Below are 12162 nucleotides of genomic sequence, written 5' to 3' on the forward strand. Positions count from 1 at the left end.
ATCTTAGAGACTTATTTCTAGGAAAGCTTAGTTTGTAGCGAAAGCTGGGTGATTTGAGAGGTATAGGAGACCTAGGTTTTCATCCTTCTGGGGACTGTGTAATAGTACCTACCCTTTTTCCCTTCACAGTCAAGGAAGGAGTAAAGATTATATTAAAATACTTTGGGGGCACCTGATTGGCTCAGTGGGTTAAGCATCTGCCTTCGGCTCAGGTCATGGTCTTAGGGTCCTGGGATTGAGCCCCGCAATAGGCTCTCTGCTCAGTGTTGAGCCTGCTTCCCCCTCTCTCTCGCTCTCTGCCTGCCTCTCTGTCTTCTTGTGATCTCTCTGTCAAATGAATAAAAATAAATAAAATAAAATACTTTGAATACCCACAAAAATACTGTGTCAGATGTACATTATCAGTATTTTAATATTTTAAAAAGTAACTTAGCAGAATATGTGGTGAACTTTCTGTAATTCTGTCAACTCTTTTTAGAATTTTTTAATTTTTAAAAATTAAAAATTAAAAAAAAATTTTTAAATAAAACTATTTATTTATTTATTTATTTATTTATTTGACAGAGAGAGATCACAAGTAGGCATAGAGACAGGCAGAGAGAGAGAGAGGGAAGCAGGCTCCCTGCTGAGCAGAGAGCCTGATTCGGGGCTCGATCCCAGGACCCTGAGATCATGACCTGAACCGAAGGCAGAGGCTTAACCCACTGAGCCACCTAGGCACCCCCCAAACTCATTCTTTTTGCAAATTTAGCCAGTGTGTGGAAGGTACAGTCCTCTGAATTACTGTGGAAGTGTGACTGCTGTTATTTTCTGTAATGCACAGTTTTTATACCAGAAACCACTAGACTGTAAACTCTTTGAGGTCAGGGACTTTGTTTTATTCACCATTCTGCCGTTAGTACCTAGAACAGCATGTGGCACTTAGTAGGCACTGAGTAAACATTTCTGGAATGAAGGAGTGAAATCACTGCATTTACTTAGTCCATGGACTTTACTTCAGTGCCTCTAGTTCATACCTTGCTATTCTTGGGGGCGGGGTAGGGGAGCATGTTTTCTGTGACATTCCCATTAAGTAGAATGGATCCTGTTTCTTGGTTTTACCAGTAATAGACTATCTAGTCTGTTGGCCAAAGAAGCAGGCATGACTCAACAGTCTCCCTGCCCCTGCTGTTTCTTGCTCAAGAACCATAATTTTATTCAGCTATTGAGAAACATACATAGAGTAGGTATCCATATTAGTTGAAGCCTTCAATAATAATTTCTTGGTAATCCCAGTGACTGGCCTACTGTGGGCTCATCTCATTGGTTCTGGAAGTGAGATATAAAAGAAAGTCTCCTGAAGGAAGGTACTGGGAAGGATTTTCTTGTTTGACCAGAGGGATCATTTTGTGAAGAGAGCCTCTTCTTGTCTACACGCATGTTTCCTGCTTTCCAGTGTGGTAATGGGAAAATGAGATGCTGAAAGCTTCAGCAGCTACCTTGTAACCTGAGGGACTGCCAAGAGACCCGCAGAGACACCTGCCCGAGTGTCCTGACATCACGGTCTTGACAATTTCAGCATTGTAGTTGAGTGTTCTGTTCCTTGTAGCCAGTTCTGTTCATGTCCAGGATTTGTTGATCGGTAATAGATCCATTCCAGCATATTTTATAATGGGCTTTGATAAATACATAGCTAACCTAGAAATCAGTCTGTCCTCTCACACGTAAGACAGCAGAGTGTACTGTCCTGTTTTATGTTCGTGTCAGAGTCACCACACCGTGTGTGCATCTGTTACTGAGTGAGTTTTCCTTGATTCTCTGTTGAGGCCAGGTCTTGAGGAATTTTGCCATATCCCAGGCTACCAAGACACATTTTCTCCACTTTTGTTTTCCCACCTATTAGTTATATAAAACCACCAATGTTCTCCCTGATCATTCATCAGAGTTGCAATCAGACTTTCAATAGAAGTAATCACTTAGCTCTGTGATTTGGGAGGAATGTAATTGTCACTGAATAAATTGCTTCCCCTTTTCATGCACATGGAGGTCTGTTATTAGTGCTCTGCAACATGGGACAGCATCTAGGTCTGCACGGACCATTTTACAATTCCAGATTGTTACTATAAAACATTTATCGCCCTTATTTTAGTACCTTTGTTGGGACATTTTTATTACTTTCTCCACTACATGATTATCGTTCCACTTCAGACTGCCATTAATTACTGTGTGGTTAATCCCCATCACAGCGGAAGCCTTTACGCTGGCTCTTCAATCACCTAAACTGCACAAGCCGAGTATACCGTTCCTTGTCTGGATATAGTGACTTCAATTTGCCAAATTATTGCCATTAGTGATCAGATTGCCTGCAGTAATTTTTACAGCTCAAATAAAACTAGTCTTACTGCAGAGTGGCCCCATTGGCCACTCGATGGTATGACAAGCTTCTAAATTTATTGTTTTCTGAATTGATGCTAGAACATGATAGGTCCTAGTTCCGAGTTACAACACTAGTTCACAGGAAGCCATGCTAGTTATTCTGATGACTGGGTGGATTTGTATGTTACTGAATAACCCCCACTTGCTTCACTCCCCTTACCAGTGTCAGATGTTATTTTTCTAAATAAACTCGTATCCTGTTTCTATTAAGCAAGCAACCCTATCAGCAAAACAGTGTAGTATCCATCAGATTACAGAGTGATTGGTCCTTTGTTTCCTAACCAGTGGGACCTGCAGCCATTCTTGCTCAAAATATCCTTTGGGTTTTGTGTTCCCACTTAACAAGTTACCATTCACCAAACAACTGAAGTTTCTCTCAGATGTGCTATTTGTTAAATTTTTCTGAGTTTCAGGGTCATGTGCCCTTCTTGAGTCTCATTTTCTTCACCACCTTATAGCTCCATGGTCTTGGGCAATTACGACCTCTCTGATCTTTAGTTTCCCCATCTATAAAATAGAAATAATAAGACTGATGTCAGAGTTGTTGTGAGGATTAAATGAGGTCTTTACGAAAGTACCTTTAATTTTTAATTTTTTTTTTTTAGATTTTATCTTTATATAATCTCTATACCCAACATGGCACTTAAGCTTATGTCCCTGAGATCAAGACTTGCACACTCCACTGACTGAGCCAGCCAGGTGCCCTCAAAAGTGCTTTTTATTTATTTTTTTTAATTTTGAAAAAGATTTTATTTATTTATTTCACAGACAGAGATGACAAGTAGGCAGAGAGGCAGACAAGAGAGAGGGGGAAGCAGGCTCCCCGCTGAGCAGAGAGCCTGATGCGGAGCTCGATCCCAGGACCCTGGGATCATGACCCGAGCCGAACGCAGAGGCTTAACCCACTGAGCCACCCAGGTGCCCCTATTTTTTTTAAATTTTCTTTTTTTATATTTTATTTATTTGACAGAGAGATAGGGAGAGAGCACAATAAGCAGAGCAGCAGGCAGAGGGAGAGAGAGAATCAGGCTCTTTGCTGAACAGGGAACCCAGTGCAGGGCTTGATTCCAGGACCCTGGAATCATGACCTGAGCTGAAGGCAGCCGCTTAACTAACTGAGCCACCCAGGCACCCCTCAAAAGTGCTTTTTGAATGATAATTTGGCATTCAATTATAAGGAGGTATAATGAAGATCTCTGGAGAGGCCATCTGGGTTGTAAGATTAATGTAGATCTGTTTAAACAATCTTGGCTAAACTTTGAGCCACCCTAATGGTGTCTTGGGTTGGTTATAAATTTGGGGGGACCTTGTTAAAATGAGGCAGCCTCTTATCCAGAGGTACCCTTAGTCAGCATTACCTGGATTGGTTTTCTGGTTGTGACTCCTGATGTCAAAAGGGAAGAGAGAGACTTCTCCAAGGATTGTATTCTTGGATGTGGCTTCTTCCCATTCTGACCACCAACATACTCATCCTGTTCTGTGTACACAGGAGGTGATTACTACAAGACGAGAACATTGGGACTCTCAGCTGTGCACACTTGGGAAATTAAAGCTGTGGTGTTATGTGCTCAGTTCCCTTAACAACAACTCTACCCAGGCCACAGAGCTTACTAGACCTCTTTTTCTAGGCGGATTAGTTAGAAAGAGTGTATGCAGGCTCCCAGGTCAGGTAGACCTAGATTTGCTTATAACCTCAGTAAGCCACAGTTTCCTTATCTGCAAATGGAAATAGTAATGATAATAATAGTACTTCGTAGCCTTACGAATGAGCTTTCATCAGAAAATGGGTGTATATAGTAGCATAGAACCTGGCACCCCGTAAATAGCCAATACATGTTAACTTTTGGGTACGTGTAAATTTATATTATCTCCTCCAGAGAGAACAGAATTGATAAACATGAAAACACTTCAGCCCCGTCGTTGCTGGTCTAGACTTTTTGCTTTCTCTCAGTGGCAGCCTAGGTACCTTTTCACTTTGAAATGCCTCTTTGGTTCTGTGAATGGTTCTCACCAACCTTCTGTCCTCAGACTCCTACCCCTTTAGGAACCCCCTCCCCCATGAAGGCCTCTTCCTGAGGACAGAGCTGACTTTTTTAACTGGTTGGTTGAGTTTTGGGCTTTGTGGAATAGGTATCCCTAAAGTGATTTCTCAAAATGGTCTGCTTGAAATTTCCGTTTTTCTGTCACAGGGAATGACATTCTTTCCTCCCTTCTTTGCTCTGTAGTGTGCTGCAGTATGTCCTTCCAATTTCTATTTGCAAAAGTCTTCATCAGAGAAAATTCCAGTTCTTAATCTTAATAGTTGACTTACACTGAATCTTCATCTGCTTCAAAAAATATAATAAAATACTTGAAATGCATAAAAAGGTGTAAAGAAAAATATAACACACCCTTATGTACGCACCACTCAAATGATTTACATTCTTCATTCTTATAGAAAGCCCAATGCTCCACACGCCATCTCTTGGTGTGGAGTTTTAACCCAGGCCACGGTATGCGCATGCTTCAGCCAGTGTTCATTCAGCATCCAGCCAGTTCTTTTGCCAGAGTTAAAATTCAGCTTCTTGATTTAATGGCTTATTTTTAAAATCCTCAAAATATCAAAAGACTATTTAGGATGGGTGCCTGGCTGGCTCAGTCATTAGAGCATGCAACTCTTGATCTTGGGGTGGTGAGTTCAAGCCCCACGTTGGGCGTAGAACCTACTTAAAAGGGGGGACATCCAAGTGGCTCAGTCAGTTAGACATCTGACTCTTGATTTTGGCTCAGGTCATGATCTCGGGTTTTGAGATCAAGCCCTGTGGCAGGCTCCACGTTCAGCAAGGAGTCTGCTTGAGTTCTCTCTACCCCTCTCCCAACCTGTGCCCTGCAACAGGCACATGTGCATGCTCTTGCTCTCTCAAAAAAAAATAATAGTTATAAGTATACAAATACAAATAAAATAAAAAAGCAAGAGACAGTATTTAGGAAACAGCCAGGAAAAAACAGTAGTGAACCTTGGTATCCATACCACTCCATATCACTCTTTTGGGTTCATGATGTGCAATCTTGAGGTAAACATTGCCTCCAAAGAGGAAAACAACAATAACCATAGACTCCTATGCAGTTTTTTTATTGATGCACATCTGCCTGTTTGTTGTTCTTTTTTTAAGGTTTTATTTATTCATTGGACAGAGAGAGCGCATAAGCAGGGGAACTAGAAGGCAGAGGGAGAGGGAGAAGGAGGTTCCCTGCTGAGCAGGAAGCCTGTTCCTATGGGGACTGCATCCCAGGACCCTGGGATCATAAGCTGAGCCAAAGGCAGATGCTTAATCAACTGAGCCAGCCAGGCGACCCCTGCCTATTTGTTCTTGACAGGGGACCTTCTGAGGTGTGTACTGCAGGCAGTGGGTCCTGCATCCCTCTCAACAAAGGAGAAGCGGGCATGGTGACAAGTCCTTAACATACAGCCTCACCAGGTCCGCAGAGGAGTAATTTGCCTTTTCTGGCTCACAGATGGATTTTTGACAGCATATATTCACAATGTGTTGCTCCAGTTTTATTTTCTTTGAATTGAGCTCGTGTTCATTTCTGATTGTTCATTCAGTAAGTTTATAAATACCCTTACTTTAGGGATTGCTGAAAGCCAACAATCTTATCCACTGATAAATAAAAATATTATGCTCACTGTAGGAAACACGAATAATTCAGAGGCCTATAAAAATGAAATTAGATATCACCTATAATTCCACAGCCTAGTGATAAGCACTGTTACCATTGTGATCTATTATCTTACTGGTCTTCTCTATGCATGTACTTTTTTCTTAATACAGAGATTATAAAAATATTTTTGGTTCCAATTTTCACTTTATTGAGATCATTTTCTAGTGTTATTAAATAGCCTGTAAGATGTGCTTTTCAGGGGCATTATAACATTTCGTCTGGTGGCTGAACTGTGATTTATTTCATCATTTCCAATTTCTAGATGTTTATGTTGTTTTAGTCTTTAACCAAAATAAGTAACACCATGATAAACTGCCTTAAAGCCTCTTTGACCCTCTGGTTATCTGTTAGTATCAGAGATTGCAAACCGTTTTAGGGCTTATGGTATGGTATGTTGCCAAATTGTTTTCCAAAAGGCTGTACAGTATACCCCCCACATCCGGCAGTATCAGATGATCAACACTGAGGAGAACTGCTCTTTAGAGCTTTGCTAACTGAGCAGGTGGAAAATGGTATTTTGTTTCTGGGGTGCCTGGGGGGCTCAGTGAGTTAAGCCTCTGCCTTTGGCTCAGGTCATGATCTCAGGGTTCTGGGATTGAGCCCCACATCGGGCTGTCTGCTCAGCAGGGAGCCTGCTCCACTCCCCCCACCCCCGGTCTGCCTCTCTGCCTACTTGTGATCTCTGTCTGTCAAATAAATAAATAAACAAACAAACAAATAAATAAATAAATAATCTTAAAAAAAAAAAAAGAAAATGGTATTTTGTTTCCGTCACATTTAAACTGCTACGTCTTATAATCTAGTTTTCTCTCCTGTATTTTGTGTGATGTCCTTTCTTTCTTTACTCTATGTGAGACCGGTGTTTGAAAATAATGCCTCAGTAAAATCTTACTCCCTTTCTGATGCTAATAGTAGGGACATTTGATGAACTGTATGAGTTATCAGACTGTATTAATCAGTATCAATAACCATTATCTTTCAGAATAAGCATTGGACTCCTCTAGTGAGATGAGATGGTTTATTAGGCCCCCCACCTCTGCCCAGGAGGAAGAAACAGCTCCTGGAAATGGGGGAACTTCTGCTCTTCTGGCAGAGCTTTGTTTCCCTGCTAAAGTCATTGTGCGTTGCCAGAGGAAACAGAGGCATTTAATGATGTCTTTACTCCAGTGCATTCCAGTCCCCAGGTGTAAACTTATACAGGGTTTGGGATTCAAGAGATGTTAGACAAGACTGAGTTAGAAATGTCCCAACCAGCATCCAACTCTTGGTTTTAGGTAGTGATCTCAGGGTCAGGAGATCAAGCCCTGATTTGAGCTCTGGGTCAGCATGGAGTCTGCTTAAGATCTCTCTCCCTCTCCATCTGCTCCTCCCCCTACATGCGTCTATGAGCACGTGCACACTCTTTCTATCTAAAATAAATAAATCTTTTAAAAGAAGAAGAAATGTCCCAGCCACTTAGTCCCCTGGATCCAGAATAAGAGCCTGCAGATGTTAATGGGGAGACATAAAGAGGAAAAGGTCAGGGAGGTAGTAATGGTCTGCGTAACTCTTAGAGCTAGGCTCTCTTTCATCAGTGAGCTAATGTGGTATTTCCCAAACTTTATTATGCACCATATTTATAGTTTTTCTGCCACAGTCTGTACTGTTATTTACCAAATGGATTTAAAAGAATGAACTCTTTAAAAAACTCAGTTAGATTTATATTTCATTATTTTTTTAAGGATTTTATCTTTAAGTAATCACTACACCCAGTGTGGGGTTGAACTCACAATCCGGAGATGATGAGTCACATGACTCACTAAATGTGCCAGGCAGGTGTCCCAGATTTGTATTTTAAAGTAAACCCTATCACTTCTTTAAATTAGAATTAGAGAGCTAGTTATCACTTGCCAAAAATGGAAAGTAACTTTAGAAAAATAAACACAGTAAAAAACAAAACAATCCTTTTTTTTTTTTTTTCTTTTTGGTCAGAGAGAGAACACAGGCAGGGGGAGCAGCAGGCAGAGGGGGAAGCAGGCTCCCTCCTGAGCAAGGAGCCTGATGCAGGACTTGATCCCAGGACCCTGGGATTGTGACCTGAGCTGAAGGCATACCCTTAACTGACTGAGCCACCCAGCCACCCCAAAACAATCTTATTAATAAAATTCAAAGCTATCTGACGTTGCTTACGAATATGTGGACCCTGAGGCTGCCCTCTCTTTGTTAAAAAATAGTCTTCAAGACCAAGTAGCACCAAATGAGACCATCTCCTCTAGGCTAGCAGAAGGGCTTTAACAGAATAAAAAGGAACAGCTCATTCATTCTGGAGCTCAGTGTTTAGTGCTGCATACGGACCTACCTAAAATTATCTCTGGTTCTGCCAGTGGTTTCTTTTCTACTCTAAGCAATAGTTCAGGTTATGTTGCCATAACAGATTAACTCTGGAATCTCAGTGTATTGACACAACAAACGTTTCTTCCTTGCTCATGCTACGTGTCCCAAGCAGAGTTGAGTGAGAGAAGGGGGCAGGCCCTGCTCCTTGCGGCCACTCTGCTTCCCAGGTGAGGGAGGCACCACCCTCTGCCCCCCACCTCCAGCCCGTTACCATGGTAGAAGAAAGCTTACAGAGAGAACTCACACTTTTCTTGTCTGCTTCGGCTTGGCAGGGATTACCTCACTTCTCACCTCAGCGCTTTGGCTGGAACTAGTCATCTGGCCTCCCCTCAGTTGGAGGGGGCTGGGAATCGTAGGGGAGCACATGGGATATTTGGTGAGCATTGTGTCTTTGCTGCGTCTGCCTCTGGAGCATAGTGCTGGTCCAGACGCATCTAGGTAAGGAGTGGGTGCGAGTGTTTTTTTGTTTGAGAAAGGAAAAGACTGTGTACGAGGTAGTTTGTCATACTGTTAATATTAAGCAAGTGAAGGTGGTCACATGTGTCCTGTGTCTGATCATTCCTTGGTGACGATGTCTCCTTTCTTAAAGCTTCATCAAAGAACGCTCCAAAGTCAACACAGTTCCGTTGAAGAATAAGAAGGCCTCCAGCTTCCATGAGTTTGCCCGGAACACCAGTGATGCTTGGGACATTGGCGATGACGAGGAAGAGGACTTTTCCTCCCCTTCTTTCCAAACTCTAAACTCGAAAGTTGCTCTGGCAACTGCAGCCCAAGTCCTGGAAAACCACAGCAAGCTGAGGGTGAAGCCAGAGCGCTCCCAGTCGACAACATCCGATGTTCCCGCCAGCTACAAGGTCATCAAGTCCAGCAGTGACGCTCAGCTGTCCAGAAATTCCAGTAAGTCCATCCTGCTCCCCTCCAGAGCTTCAGCCTTTTCAGCAGAATGCCTTTAAAATAAACAGATTTTCTTTAGGGCATCACTCAGATCTTTCATTGGCTGATAATCGTGAGAACTTGAGTCCCTCAGACATCAGTGACCTAAGAGGTCATAGGCTGTTTTTGCTTCTCCCACCTTAATGGCTCCCTGGGGCTTCAGTTCCTGACCCTCGGAGTTGCCTGCCATTCTCTTCTTCCTTTCCCAAACTTCTGCAGTTTGGTTGCTTCACATTGCTGTAGACATGGTCAGGCTTAAGAATAAACGAACATATGTAAAACTGCTTGTGGCTGCAGACGTTTGGCACTGTTGGTTGGCCTCCTCAGCCCTGGGAGCTGTCACTAGCATAGGGCTGACATTTCCCTGTTCCCGAGGGATGGAGCAAGGTGGGCCTGAAGGCTCTGGGTCACAGCTCCCTGCCCATCAGGTTGGGTGGGGTGGGAGGAGACACCCCTCCTGTTTCTTTTTTTCAGCAACTGGTCAAGGTGATGGTGGCTTTATCCGATGTTTGGGGACTGTCACTGTACTCCTTTAAGCATCCATGGCTGTATGTAATGTTGCCCTAAGGGGTTTTGTGGAAGCCAGTCATTCTGAGCTTGGAGGGGGAAGTTGTCATCATTCCAGTGAAAGTTAGAACAGCTGGCGGGTAAAGGGTGAAAAGGAAGCAGAGGAATGGCAGAGTCCTGGAGTGTGTCTGACTTGTGTTCTAAGGGAACAACTTCTGCAGTTTCAGAATAAGCACGTGGTCGTGAAATTAAGCCGTAATGCCTTTAAAATTATTCGACAGCCACTTTCCATCACTGGCCCGGGCCCCAGGTTGAACCTTCAGGGCCATGCCCACATGGGTGTTCGCGGTTAGCTGATGGAGGCCCATAGCTGTAGGCTCTTGGAAGTGTCTTTGTGCTGTGACTGAGGGTCTCCAAGGGTCCCAGTGTGAGGAAGGCCCAGCCACAGCCTCCAGTGAAGGTGCTGCACATATGCAGCTGGGACCGTCCAGAACATTCCTTTCATGGTCCCTCCTGTGAGCCTTATCCAGTAGTCTGATACCAGAGGGACACATAGGTGGCTCAATCCACTAAGCAGTTTCTTTCACCTCAGATCTTGATCCCAGGGGCCCTGTCGAGTCCCGCATCAGGCTCCCTGCTCAGTGAGGATCCTGCTGCTTTCTCTCCCTCTGCCTGCTGCCCTCTGCTTGTCTTCTCTCTGTCAAATAAATACATAAACATCTTTAAAAAAAAATCCGTGCTATCAGAAGTGCGCATTGCTCTCAGCTCTGCAGTGTGTGGTGCGCATTTTCTAGGCCCCATGTGACACGAGGCTCCCCAGCCGAATACCCTGTGGCAGGCATTTCCGTCAACCCTCTAGTTGTGTGTGTTCCTCATTTAATTCTGGTTGTGGCTACTGCTTTTTAAGGCCCAGACAGTTAAAGAGTATGGAACAGCCATGGAAGGACAGTCAGAATTTAAAACAAAAACACTGAGTTTTCTTTGGGGTAGTAAAATAAATAAGGGTTTTTGGAGGCACACAGACCTAAAGTGGCATCTCAGGTCTTCTCACTAGCAAATCACCATTCACCCCTCTGAGTTGTAGTTTCTTCCTCCATAAAGGAGTGCCAGTTCTCTACCGTGTGTTGTGAGAATCCAACGAGAGAGCGCAGGTAAATGTGACCCGCCCGATGTCTTACGCGTAGTGAGGACTCAGTCAGTGTCAGTCCTGTACCACTAGGTTAGAAATGTCTAGAACCAGACATATGGTTCTGCTCGAGTCTGTGCTCCTGTTCCTTCAGTCACATCCCAGCAGGCTTAAAACCTGGTTCCTCTGGGTGGGAAATGTGGGAGCACAGAGGAACTTTAGCCTCCCCAGACAGAATTGCCTTGGGACAGAGCTTCTCACCTGGTGTTCGGGGCACGTGGGTGGGCCGAGAACAGTTTTGAGTGGTGCCACTCCTCCTGTTCCTCTCAGCCCTTGGGGCTCCCGCGTGGGGGTTGGGGTTTCAGGCCAGCAGCCACCTGTTTTTATCACACACGCTTTCCCGTGTCATTATTTCTCATGTGCTCTGTGATGTGGAAAGGGAAGGCAAACATGGCCTCAGGCTGTGTTCCCCCCAAATGCAACATTAGGCATGAAGGAACATTCTAAGTTGAGGCAGAAAGAAACATTTACTTGCCCTCTAGAGTGGCCACAAAAGTGCTCAGAGTTGCTCTGGCATCCAGAGTCTCTGACAGCATGGAAGGCGCCTCGGTAGGGGGTGATCGACAACCCAGCCCATCCTCCCTCCTTTGGGTGTCCGGCCCCGCCTCAGCAGGCACCTTCGGGCAGCACAGACACGGTTTCGGCAGAGGGCCTGGTGCCAAGCTGCCAGCGTAAGGCTCGTTCTTGTCCATCCTCCACATGCCACCCGGTCTCTCTTTCACAATCGCAGGTGATACATGCCTGAGGAACCCACTGCACAAACAGCAGTCCCTCCCTCTCCGACCCATCATTCCCCTGGTTGCCCGCATCTCTGACCAGAATGCGTCTGGGGCGCCCCCGATGACTGTTCGGGAGAAAACCCGCCTAGAAAAATTTCGGCAGCTTCTCTCCAGCCACAACACTGACTTAGGTGAGTCCCTGGGCACCCCCCGGGCGAGGTAGGAGCTCCTGGTGACTGGAACTCTCCCAGAGAGACCTGGAAGCTATTGCTCTTTATTCTTCCTTCTTTTACTTTTCCAGCATCTCCTGATCTGGTGCCCATTGCA

General features: G+C 44.4%; 1 protein-coding gene across 3 annotated transcripts in view; it reads left to right on the forward strand.

The window, feature by feature from the left end:
- TBC1D22B (TBC1 domain family member 22B) overlaps positions 1 to 12162 on the forward strand; it is a 73932-nt gene that overhangs the window by 16067 nt on the left and 45703 nt on the right. For all 3 annotated transcript variants that reach the window (XR_004285003.1, XM_032339784.1, XM_032339782.1), the window contains exons 3-4: positions 9080 to 9387; positions 11847 to 12026. Coding sequence is in view for 2 of the 3 variants with exons in the window: in XM_032339784.1 (XP_032195675.1) it covers positions 9080 to 9387; positions 11847 to 12026 (488 nt within the window). In the remaining variant the exon portion in view is untranslated. The remainder of the gene's footprint in view (positions 1 to 9079; positions 9388 to 11846; positions 12027 to 12162) is intronic.

The sequence above is a fragment of the Mustela erminea genome, chromosome 4 (assembly GCF_009829155.1).
Source record: "Mustela erminea isolate mMusErm1 chromosome 4, mMusErm1.Pri, whole genome shotgun sequence".
NCBI lineage: Eukaryota > Metazoa > Chordata > Mammalia > Carnivora > Mustelidae > Mustela > Mustela erminea.